Here is a 12,742-nt window from a genome sequence, read left to right as displayed (position 1 = left end):
AGAGAGGTGAAACTAAAAAAAAAAAAAAAAAAAAAAAAAAATCTCGGAAAGAAAGGAAAAAGGGGAAAAAGCAGAGAGAGAGACGGGGGAAAAAAAAACCCGGAGAGAGAGAGAGAGAACGCGTTCACATCTTAATACCGTTATTATTTTGACCATTTCTGCCTATTTTTTTATTTTGGGGGAGGGCTTCGCTTTTGGCTGATGAGTTTTTACCCGAAATACTTTTTTTAGGCAAACAAAAAAAAAAAAAAAGAACGTTTTGGGGGGCGATTTCCACCGATTTTTTTTATTATTATTTTTTTTCCTCGCAACCGGCGTCGTGCACTCTCACGAGAGAAGAAAAAGGAAGGGGCAAGAAAGAGGAAAAGAAGAGGATTTATTTACCCGACCTACTTTGGATCTCTCTTTTTCCTGCGCGTGTCATTATTATTCCCGTTCTCTATTTTTACACTTCGCCGTGAATTCGTCTCCTCTGCGAATTTAGTCACATCCGATTTTTTTTTTTTTGCGAATTTTTTTTCTCTTCTTTTTTTTTTTTTTTTTTAAAAAAAAAAAAGGAGAGAGAGAGCGCGAGCAAGCGAGAGAGACAGAGAGCGAGAGAGAGCAGCTCGGGAGAGAAAGAGCAGCGACCGGCAACCTCCTCCTCCTCCTCCTCCTCCGCCGCCGCGACAGGAGATCAAACTGCCTCAGCTCCCCGCCCGCCTCCGCCGCGCTCCCCGGCTCCACCGCCCTGAATGGCTGACGGCGCCCTGCCCTGGACCTGGCCCCCGGACACCTCCATGCCCTGATCGCCGGCAGACGGCTCCTCTCTGCACCTCCCGCCTTCCCGAGAGCCCCGCACCGGCACCGGCGGCTGCAGCGGCAGCGGGAGCAGCCTCCGCGGGAGCGGCGGCGGCCGGGCCCCGGCGGCGGCGAGCGGCGAGCGGCGACCTCCTCCTCCTCTTCCTTCCCCTCCTCCTCCTCCTCCTCCTCCTCCTCCTCCTCCCTCTCCTCCTCCTCCTCCTCCTCGGCGGCGCGGCGGTTTCCTCTATGCCTGCACATCCTCCGCGCTCGTAGCGCCCGGACCGCGTGTGCCTGTGCCCGTGCGTGTGTGTGCGTGTGTGCGCGAGTGGGGAGCCGTGTGCCTGCGTGTGCGTGTCCGGCGTGTGACTCTCCTGAATGCCTCTCCCGACAGCCTTGTTTGCCGTTTCTGATTTTGCAACTTGAAGTGGCGGCGGGGGGGGGGGGGGGAGGGCGAGGAGAGGCGGCAAGGAGAGCGGGAGTAGAGGGGGGAAGCGGCCAGGCGGGGGTCTTTTAAAGAAGGGGGGGTAGCGCAGGAAAGGGAAGGGAAGGAAAGGGAAAGGGAGGAAGAGGAAAGGGAAAGGAAAAAAAAAAAAAAAGAGAGAGAGAGAGAGAGAGGGAGAAAATCCTCGGTTGCCCCCTCCCCCTCCCTAAAAAAAAAAAAAAATAGCCAGAGCGCGAGCGAGAGGAGGGGGGCTCGCGGCGAAAAATAAATAAAATAAAGAAAACGGCAGGAGCGGCTCCAGCCGGCAGCAGCGGCGGCAGCAGGGCAGCGGCGGCGGCGGCAGCCGAGGCGGAGGCAGGCGGCAGGCAGGGTCCCCTCGCTCCCCGCTCGCCCCCGGCGCCCGGCCGGCCGCCTCCCCCCCGCCCCCCGCCTCTCTCCCCGGCAGCCCGCAGCGAGACGCGCCGCTCCCCAGCACTTTTTTGGGCCCGAGATATGGCAATGGTAGTTAGCAGCTGGCGAGATCCGCAGGAAGACGTGGCCGGGGGCACCCCGAGCGGCCCCAACCCCGCCGCGGCGCAGCCGGCCCGGGAGCAGCCGCCCCAGCAGCAGGGAGGCTCGGCCGCCCCGCACACCCCGCAGACCCCCAGCCAGCCGGGACCCCCTTCCACGCCGGGCACGGCCGGGGACAAGGGAACGGGCCAGCAAGGCTCGGGTCAGAGCCAGCAGCACATCGAGTGCGTGGTGTGCGGGGACAAGTCCAGCGGCAAGCACTACGGCCAGTTCACCTGCGAGGGCTGCAAAAGTTTCTTCAAGAGGAGCGTCCGCAGGAACTTAACTTACACATGCCGCGCCAACAGGAACTGTCCCATCGACCAGCACCACCGCAACCAGTGCCAGTACTGCCGCCTCAAGAAGTGCCTCAAAGTGGGCATGAGGCGGGAAGGTGAATATTTCTTCCCTACTATGCTATCGCTCCCTCTTCCCCGCGGCTGTGCAGGCGTGCGTGTGCCAGGGCTCTCCCTCTATGTGTGTGTCTGCCTGTGCATACGCGCACACACGCGCACCTATATGCATATACATATATATACACGCGCGCACACGCGTGCATATATATATGTATATATATATATATATATACATATATACAAAATTTACGGCTCTCCGTGGCGATCTAGGTCTCTCTGTATTTCCATGCACATGTCAATCTCTCCCTCTGCCTGCACTCCATCTGGCAGCTTTGCGCCAGGTTTTCTTGTTATTGTTGATGGTGGTTGGTGGTGTTTTCTTTTTTGCTTTTCGGTTTGTGCCTCCTGCCCTCCTCCCGCTCCTCCCCACCCCCTTCCCCGGCACTGCCGCGCTCGCCCCTTCCCCGCTCATTGTGCCGAGAATTTATTAGTATTATTAGTATTATTATTATTACGCTCGCTCGCTAAATATTTGTCGTTTAGCCGCTGTCTCCGCTCCCGCGCGTGTGTGTGTGCGTGTGCGTGTGTGTGTTTGGATGTGGTTTTGTCTATTGTTGGCATGAGACCGGGGGGTGGGGGGAGATACATCTCTCTCCCGTACGAGATGTGCTTCCATTCAGCTTCCTTCCCCCCCACCCCTCCTTCCGCCCCATCATTTCTTTTTAAACCCGCTACACTTCTCGGTAGATCCATTTCCCAGCCTCATTTTTCACGAAAGAAAGATGAAAGACGTGTAAGTAGGGAAGAAAAGAGGAAAGGGGGTTAAAAAGAGGAAAGGGGAAAAGAAATTTAAAAAGAGGGGGAAATGTGCTACTGTATCTCCGCTTCCCTGTGCTTCACTGTGCCCCGGAGTGTGTTTCTGTGCGAGATTTGGCCTTGTTTTCACTCCATGCGTTCAAAGGAAAGTTTGTGATTGAACCGGGTTTCTGCTTCACTTCTGTCATTTCTTTTTTTTTTTTTTTTTTTTTTTTTTTTTTAGCACGCTGCTCATTTTATTTCTTCATCAAACTCCACCCTCTCCTTAAAGCCTGCATACAAATCGCGATTTATAACCTATTTACCGGTCCTTCTCATTTTAGCAGAATCCGCAGCCTGCATCTGGCAGCGGGCTCTTCACCATTTCCAACTGCTCTGCTATTTATTTTCCTTTTTTCCCTCCTCCTTTCCAAGAGTCACTGTGGTTTTCCTTGCGTTCAGACTCATTCTCGCGTAGGAAGATTTCCTGCCCTCCTTTCTCCTCTAAATGTGTTATCTCGGTTTGCAGTTAAAGTTTACCCTGTGACTGTCGTTAAAGATGTCTTAGAGTCACATCAGCGAAACAGTCGGTTTTGCGGAGCGGGGATTACCATTGCCTTAATTAGTTTTTAAATTATATTTTATATGCCACGAGAAAAAGGAATTGAAGCTGCTCCAGATCTGAAAGAGCTCGCAAATATGACGACTTCATTGATAGCTTCAGGGGCTGTTAGGAGACGGCGGGGGGGGCGGGGGGGAGGCGGGGGGGGGGAGGAAAAAAGAAGTTAGAATTGTGCTCTCGGTTAATTGAAAAATAATTGCCAAGTTTACAAGCAGATTGAGAGGGAGAGGTGGGCTGGAGGGCAGCAGGAGAGAAGTCCGGCCCGGGAGGGCTCTTTGGGGAAGAAAAGAGAAAGTTGGGAAAATGTGGCACGCCGGAAAGATGAGTGACCTGTGTGTGTGCGTGTGTGTGTGCGTGTCTGTGTGTGTGCGTGTCTGTGTGTGCAGGGAACGAGCCTGAGTAGTCGTATCTCCCCCCTGAAGTTACCTTTGTTTACATGGCATGCGGCTGCAAACGCTGGCACTGATGGAGTAAAACACGCACACACACACTAAAAAAAAAACCCAACTTTGGTCAGCTTTCGGGACTCGAGGCATGCTTACGCTCTGTGTGGAGATGGTTAATGAATCCAGTGTTTTTGCAGTTGCAAGCTTGTGCATTCACTGTGCAACGCTGACTGCAGGCTTTTGCAGTGGCAACAGCGCACCAAAGATATTAATTACACCGTCCCCTTTTTTTTCCACGAATGTTTGGCTATTGTAAGTTCGGACCTTTTTTTGTTTTATTTCTCCCCTTCGCTTGATAATATTTAATCTTTCTCTTCCTTTTAGCAGGGAGAACTTTGCTGGGAGGGGGAGGTGGGGGGGGGTCCTCTATGGAAAGCTGGTTCTGTGTAATAAAGTTAGCAGTGGGGAGCTGGGGGGCTGCGACCTGTTCCAGCTCGAAGGGTAACGACGCGGTATTTTTGAAGAATACGGACGCATTTATTACCTTTATGATTTTTTTTTTAATTTTCATTTTATTTCAAAAAAGCGACACAGCAGTTCACTTGTAAATCTCATTGCTACCAGGGCAATCGGCTGGGATCCACAACAGAGCTTGGCTATATTTTTAACAGCTGGCTGTGATTTTTAACCCCACTTTCTCACCACCCGGAGGATTTCTTTGATTTTTTTTTTCTTCTTTTTTTATTTTTTAACGTGCAGGGCTGCCTTTTGTTGCGAGAGGGGAGGGGGCCGGGAGGGAAGAGAAGGGGGGGGGGGGTACGGATTTGTCTTGTTTGCCTTGGCTTTTTTTTTTTTTTTCTTTCTTTTTAATCTGTGTTTATTTTGTGAAGCTTGTCTGCATTGGGGGCGGGAGGGGGGCGGGGGGGTTGTGCTGAGCGCTTGGCTGCCGCTGGGTTGGGGGTGCCCGAGCAAGGGGTCGGGGCCGGGGCCGTGTCCGGGCGGGGGGGGCGATGCAGGTCGGTTGCAGCTGCCCGGCTCCGCATGCCTCTGTCTGTCCGTGCCTGTGCGTGTGCCGGGGGCGAGGCGTGGAGGGGGGGGAGGTTGGTGTGTGTAAAAGAAGCCCGGCATTGTCTCCGGCTGGCTGGCAGCGCCGCCGGGGCGATGCCTGCTATCCTCCTGGATGCACATTTCCTCTCCCTTCTCTCCTTCTTGTTGTCAGCGGTTCAGCGAGGAAGGATGCCGCCCACCCAACCCAACCCCGGCCAGTACGCCCTGACCAACGGAGACCCCCTGAATGGGCATTGCTATCTCTCGGGATACATCTCCCTGCTGCTGCGGGCCGAGCCCTACCCCACCTCCCGCTACGGCAGCCAGTGCATGCAACCCAACAACATCATGGGCATCGAGAACATCTGCGAGCTGGCCGCCCGCCTGCTCTTCAGCGCCGTCGAGTGGGCCCGCAACATCCCCTTCTTCCCCGACCTGCAGATCACCGACCAGGTGGCCTTGCTGCGGCTCACCTGGAGCGAGCTTTTCGTCCTCAACGCCGCCCAGTGCTCCATGCCCCTCCATGTGGCCCCGCTCCTGGCGGCCGCCGGCCTCCACGCCTCCCCCATGTCGGCCGATCGCGTTGTCGCCTTCATGGACCACATCCGCATCTTCCAGGAGCAGGTGGAGAAGCTGAAGGCGCTGCACGTCGATTCGGCCGAGTACAGCTGCCTGAAAGCCATCGTGCTCTTCACCTCAGGTGAGGAGGGAGGGAGGGGGGGGGGGAGACTGTCGTGTTTGGAGGAAAAAAAGGCGGAAAAATTATATATAGATATGTATTTTTTTAAAGGAAAAAGACATAAGGCCGAGGTAGCAAAGCGCCTGAGGGGGTGAACCCCGGCCCAGGGATCAACCTCCTCCTCAGTCCCACCATGTTGGCATTGCACCCCCCTCCCCCCAAAAAAATGCTAAAAAAAAAAAAAAAAGAAAGAGAAAAAAATGAAGTGTAGGCGGTGGAAACATGCATGTTAACAATTTTTCCCTATGATAGATGGTTCGAATTAACTAGCGGGAAAGTGCATTAGCGTCGCCTTTGAAGTGCTCTGGTCGTAGCCTATAAGAATATAATACATCTTCTATTATTGTAACCTGCGAGGTAGAAATTTATAAACATCAAAGGCGAACGATGTGGAGGAAATATAGGAAATGGAAACAAGGCGAGATAAGAGGCCTGGCAGTGTCATTTTTTAATTATTATTCTAATTATCGCCACGATGGGCCTAATTGCCACTTTTTCTGCTTGTTTGTTTTTCCTTCTTTTTCCTTCTTTTATTTTTTCCCGCCCCCCTCTCCCCTGTCCTCTTTGCTCCTCTCTTGTCCCCGTTTCTCCCCGCCTTTTCCAAACCAGTCGTCCCGGTTAGCAATGCCTAAACAGCTCCGATAAATCTGGCTTAAAACTAGGCCGAGGCAAAATTAAAAGCATTCCTGAACAAAGATGGCAAATCGTTCAAAGGCCTTGTTTAACAGTAAGCAGTTTATAATCCATCAATATTTGTTGCCTTTCATGCATGAAAAATAGTATTTACATTGTATTAAAATGACTCCTAAATTTGCACAATATTGTAATGTAGCAAATGTAGTATAAATATCGATTTGAACATCAGATAATTTATTTAGACAGGAGTATCTAATTTGTATGCAGGGTGGTCGGAGACATGTACTGTGACTGCCCCCTTTTACTTCCAGTGCAAATGCAGTCTCGCAGTGTTGGAGGGAATATTTCTTTGTAAAGGATAAAGTGCAGATCTTAAAGCAAATGGGAGATTTACTGAATAGCCAGCTCGACATTTTAATGTGTTTTATCTTAATAAGTCTTCTTGATGGAAACATGTTTTTCAAAAGTGACAAAGAGACCTGCCGGCATTTATCAGGCTGATTTAACTCCTCAGCTTGCCTGCAGACTCACAGACTTTCCTTTCCCATTCATTTCAGGGTGCTCATCGATACAACAGGGACAGGAGTGGGGGAGAATCCTTCTCTTTTTTTATATTACTGTGATTATCATTAATTTTTTTGCCAGACCCAACTTTGAGAGATTCTTCCCAAGAAGAGGGGGGCTGGCCTGTGCCTTGGCCCTTTCACACACCGAAGGCCCCAGGAAGGCGATTGGGGACTTATTTGGGGGGGTATTCTAGTTTTTCCTCACTTTCGTTTCTTACTCATCCCGTATTCCCCCCTTCACCTTCACCAAACAATCGACCTTGGCTAGAAATGCAGTTAGTGGCTTTAAGGGAGACTTTCATTTACATACATTAGGAAAAAAGGTAATAACTAATTGTTTGCGAGGGGAGAAACTCCATCCCACAATGGTGCGGAGACTGAATGGGGCTGAGGAAGGGAACAATAATATTATTTCGGAGCAGGATCGCACGGGGCATCTCAGAAAATGGAAATACAGCTGTCAGGAGTAATCTAACCCTTACCCCCATCCGCACATTTCCACTTTTCACTAAACTTGTTTTGATTGCTTAGCCAGAGGGGAATTCATGGGAAGCCTTTCTCAAAGTCATGCAACTTTTAAACAAACTTTGACTGATGGAAAAGACATTTTTAGGCATATTGTCCTAAGTCCTTTGCTAAGGACTAAGTACTTAAAGCTGGCATGGGTTTCTCCTGTTGTGGTTTTTACATTCGGGCTCCGGATAGCATGTATTTAATCCGTAAAATTCTGGACACCATCCAACGACTGGGTCATGACCCAAAATCTGCTCCTTTCTTGCCTCCTTTTTTTTTTTTTCTGTTTTTCTTTTATTCTTTTTTTTTTTTTTTTCCTTTTTTTTCCCCTTTTTTGTTTGGTCCACAAACTTTAGAGTTATTAATTCCCGCACTTACCTCTTCCTCATCATAAATAAATGTTTCCAGGTAGGGACCGAGCCAGACAACATAAATCCAATAAATCTATTTGCAGCGCAATAAGAACTTTGATTTCTAGTTAGATGCCAGCTGATTACATCTATATTTTCTGAACACTAAACTCTTCTGAACGTGTAATATGAAATACATTCCCGCCACTACAAAGAGGAAGGCTGGAGTGTGCTGAACAGTAATGGTTATTTATTTACATAATTTCTTTTCCATAGACTGCAGGAAGAAATATAGAGCTTTCCCTTATTGACACACTGCCATATAAAAAAGTGAGGCACACACAGGATTTTCACATTAGCCCACTTTCTGAGATGGAATAATAATTCACATCCAGTAAACAGGGATTGCTTTATTTCTCCAATGGATTGCACCTCTCTGGGCTCCATAATCTAATCGAGCTGTGCATCCCTTAATTATTATTATTTTTAATCCTGTTCTGAGGGAAGAGTTAAGCCATCCCACTGCCACCTTTAAGGAAGCAGAATAAAACCCGAGTAAAGGCATATGCCAGGCCATTTAAAATAATTAAAACTCAATAGATATTATCGGCATGAGAAAATCCTGAGTGTTTGAACGTCTAAGGCAAAACTCAGGGCGTATTTTTCCAACCACCCCCCTCCCCAGGCTGCTGCCCTTCTAGCGAACAACTTCTCTGTCCACATTGTCCAGTGACCTGCAGTTATAGGTGCACTTATCATAAATATCTGATAAATATTTTACTAACCTTAAGGGTATGACATATGGGGCATAAAGAAAAAAGCCCTGCTAGGGTGTCAGTAAGACCCTTTCATATTGCATTGTTTGGAAGTTGAATAGGATCCTAATGCATAATGGGCAGATAATGCATGTAAAATAGCAAGATATATGTAAATATGGAGTGTGATTTGTGGCAATCAACATATGAACAGGCCTGGTTTTTTGATATATATTGCAAAAAAGAACAGGCCCGAGCTTTTGATAGATATATATGTTGCAACCTGGTGCTTTAGATGTTGCAAAATATCATTGCATTAAAGGTACAGTATGGATTAGCAGAGCAGCCTGGCTCAGATAATTGTATATCTGAGGGATGCCAAGTCCGCAGCTCAGGTCAAAGGTTCTCCTTCTCAGAAGTTCCTGAATTATGGCTTGTTTTATTTGTATTTTTGCTCGAGGCCATAGTATTGTAGATGAAGGTGTTCAGAAATCTTTGTAAAGCCAGTTCTTCATGTGTGAAGACTTAAACTTCAAAAATGTGGTTGCGACAGATTTGATTTTTTTTCTTTTTTTTTTTCTTTTTTTTTTTTTTTGCTTTGGCTTTGAATAATTTGTGGTGTCTTTCCAGGGTCATAATTCTACATTCACAATTTTGTAATGTCCTTTTGGGGGCCATTAACATGCATTAATTTATATTCGGATCTATATATTAGCAAAGTCTGGCTTTGATCTGTGTTAAACCGCACTGCCAGCTGACTGCCTCCCTCTGATCCTGATGTTTTATTTTAAATATTTATTATTAATCTCCGAAACAATGTGGATGATTTCAACCAGCCGGGCACAACCACCACTTTTCCACCACCGCAGTTTCCTGCACAAGTCCCTCAACAAGCAGCCGGTGCAGAATTATGCCCTGTTTGGGGCTATGTGCTAACAGAGATAGGATGTGAGCATGTGTGTGAGCGCACAGATGCATCTATACCTCTCTGCCCGTATCTACACCCTCACGCACACGCAGAATAACGTACATAGGTACAAGTGCATGGATGCGAAGGGTTTCTGCTCTCGGATTAGTACGCATTTGCCCAGGTCGCATCATTCTGCAAGGTGCCCAGGGGGATGTTTCCAGTCGTATACTTGCCATAGGGACCTATAGGGAGGCCACGTTTAGGCAAGGCTCACCCGCCGCAGCTTTGTGTCTGAGAGCTGCAGGCGCCGGCTCAGCGCAAACCCGGACTAACCCAGACGCTTTCCGTCGGATTTATCGCACATCCCCGCAAAGACGCGGCCGATCTGCCATCGCTGGCGGTGGGGCAGGGACAGAGGGGACCCCCTTTTCCCCCGGCACCCCCCGGCCGTCTCCCTGCCAGCCACTGCAGTCCCAGTCGCTGTCTCCCTCTGATGTGCAGCCATGTCAACAAACTCCCCCTGCCTCCCTCTGCGTGTGCGCGCCTCTGATTTTTTATCTTTTATTATTATTTTCCTCAATACTCCCCTTTTCACCCTCCTTCGGTGTTATTTGACGGGGGCTGGCCCCGACTGCTCCCTGGAGCCGGAACCGCGCTTGCCGGGTCGGAGTGTCCGGGGACGAGGCGCGGGGGTGGGAATAGGGGCGCTAGGTTGGGTGTGGGCACCCCACCGCATCCCCCGTGGAAATACCCACGGGGTCGGCGAGTAGCGGGAAGGTCGCGTTATTTATTCGGCGGCGGTGCGGGATGGGATGATGGGGGCAGGAGAAGGGGTGGGAGGTGCGCCTTTGGAGGTGCCCCCCCATCCCAGCGGCTCTTCCCCGTGCACTTGTCCGCCACTAACCATCTCCCCCCCCCTTCCTCCTCCTCCTCCTCCTCCTCTCTTTCCTTCCCCCCCCCCGCCGCCGCCGTTCCGCGGCTGCCTCCGCGGGCGCGGTGCGCGGCGGGCAGATGCCTGCGGCCTGTCGGATGCTGCGCACATCGAGAGTCTGCAGGAGAAGTCTCAGTGCGCGCTGGAGGAGTATGTGCGGAGCCAGTACCCCAACCAGCCCAGCCGCTTCGGGAAGCTGCTGCTGCGGCTGCCCTCCCTGCGCACCGTCTCCTCCTCCGTCATCGAGCAGCTCTTCTTCGTCCGCTTGGTAGGTAAAACCCCCATCGAAACCCTCATCAGGGACATGCTACTGTCGGGGAGCAGCTTCAACTGGCCTTACATGTCCATCCAGTGCTCCTAGAGCCCGTCCCGCACCCCCGGCGGAGAGGCGGCGGAGCGGCGGAGGCGGGAGCGCTCGCACCGAGGGGCAGTAGGGGTGCGGGGGGGGCCCGGGAGGCGGACACTGAACAAAAGAAAGGGCCGAGTAGGAGCAGAGGTGTGGCCGTGGTGGGGAGAAGGACGGACCTCGCGTCCGTGGAGGTTGTGGTGTTTCGCTTATTTTTTTTGTTTTCTTTTTCTTTTTTTTTTTTTTTCGGAGAGGAGGAAAAAAATAATAATAATAAAAAAGACCAAAAAAAAGGCAAAAAAAATATTAAAAATAAAAAAACATACAAAAAAAATGAGTATTGAGGGGATATTAATCACACCTGAAGGGGATACTGGATCTTCCAGGATTTATTGTGGACTGTTGTTGATATATGCTGTACAGTAACAAACAAAACAAAACGCGTTGAAACTGAACTGAACCTTGTGTAGAATGAAAAAGAAAAAAAAAAACAACAAGCAAGCAAGCAAACAAAAAGATTCCACGCGCAAACACTTACCACGAGCATTGTTACTCATTTTGTAAAATATTAGTCTTTATTTTCATTTTTTGTAAAACTTACAACATCGTATGCGCATAAAGGAAAAAAAAAAAAAAGAAACAAGAATTAGGGGAAAATAACATTTTCCACATAATTATAAAAAAATTGTCCTGTGTCTATGTATCTATATCTGTTTTGTATTTTTTTCTGGTTCCAAACCAGGTTTCCTGTGATTCTATACTAATAATTTTTGATATAACCCTTTGCTTCTTATAATGAGTGCGATATATGTTGTCGAAGCTGTTCTTCAAGAATTAAAATTGAAGTGAGAATTTAAACAAAAATAAAAGGATTTAGCAAAAAAAACCCCAACTTATCACCCCACAACCCATGAGTCTTGTTGCTTGAAACATGCCAACAATTCACCAAAAAGAAATAAAATAAAATAAAAAATATCTCCCTGGATTTTTAACTCCTGTATTGGTGTTAAAAGGGAGAACTTAGGAAATACTTGTGAAGGGTAACCAAGTTGCGCAAACCACATGGTGTTCCAACACTGACTTGACTGTGTAAGCTTAGGACTGAGCTTATCAAGGCCTACAAGACGGAGAGGGACATGGTGCGGTGCTGTAGGTAACCTCACCTGGCTGGGACTTCAGAATGGTCTCTCCCACAAGGCTGACCGGCCCACCATGCTGGCCCACCCCTTTTTTTGAAACACCTTTTCCCCATCAGCTGGAGTTTCTGCCAAGTTCACACCTTGCTGCTTGTTCTTAGACGCCACGCACACGGATGGAAGTCACCATATGCCACCACTGCTGCGTGTGCAGCGAGCAGCGCACCGTCACCATGACTCCTGCTCGGTGCAGACATGGTGACTTTTTGTTTTCGGGGCTCTTGGGGTGGTTTTCTTTTTTTTTTTTTTCTATTTTTCTTTTGGTTTTTTTTGCTTCTTTTCTCTTCTTTTCCACCCCAAGGACTCACAGACCCCGGCGTGTGCTCCGATGTGCATGCCTTGTGCTTGCTGTCAGCCGAAACATCCCTCTCGCTGTTTCTCCTGACTCCAGTCGCTGCGTGTGGAGGGTATTCCCAACCCATTAATATAGAAATCCAACTGGAAGCTTGCTCGTTGGGTGGCAAGCCGGCGCGTTTCGTGTGTACTCATGTGCCATGGCCACGTACGCCGTGGTCGCCCACCTCAGGGGCCCGAGCCCTGTGCCAAAAGCCCTGCTTGGTTTCAGCTCATGCCTTTTTTTTTTTTTTTTGGCAAAGAAAATTTAAAATTGTTTCTGTAATGGAGCTCCTTTGAAGGTAAAGGCTTCACAATGCATCTAGCTGGTGGTGCAGATCTCTGTAACAGCTTTCAGTGCATTAATGTTTTATAGGATCTGAGACGGAGCTGTAAGAACACATACTACCAAGGGAGCTCTTTCTTAACGTATTAATAAAGCTGGATCTTTAAAAATAACATTCCCCCCCTCACACAGACACCTCCT

The 12,742-nt window shown here is 49.2% G+C and overlaps 1 protein-coding gene across 2 annotated transcripts; it reads left to right on the top strand.

Annotated features, from left to right (window-relative positions):
* Window positions 1–1,284: 1,284 nt before the first annotated feature.
* Window positions 1,285–11,910, top strand: NR2F1 (nuclear receptor subfamily 2 group F member 1; the record flags this gene model as incomplete). 2 transcript variants are annotated; one of them, XM_080362324.1, is made up of 3 exons in its annotated part: window positions 1,285–2,168; window positions 5,153–5,680; window positions 10,461–11,910. In XM_080362324.1, the coding sequence occupies 3 exons, from the start codon at window positions 1,718–1,720 to the stop codon at window positions 10,739–10,741; spliced, it is 1,260 nt and encodes a 419-aa protein (XP_080218450.1). In that variant the 3' UTR covers window positions 10,742–11,910. The 2 variants fall into 2 exon arrangements, with proteins under 2 accessions (XP_080218450.1, XP_080218451.1); XM_080362325.1 differs by lacking the exon at window positions 1,285–2,168 and adding an exon at window positions 4,233–4,245.
* Between the last annotated feature and the right edge of the window lie 832 nt (window positions 11,911–12,742).

The sequence above is a fragment of the Nesoenas mayeri genome (assembly GCF_963082525.1).
Source record: "Nesoenas mayeri genome assembly, chromosome: Z".
Taxonomy (NCBI): Eukaryota; Metazoa; Chordata; class Aves; order Columbiformes; family Columbidae; genus Nesoenas; species Nesoenas mayeri.
The sequence above is the reverse complement of the archived record's forward strand: the minus strand, read 5'-3'. Positions and strand labels throughout refer to the sequence as shown.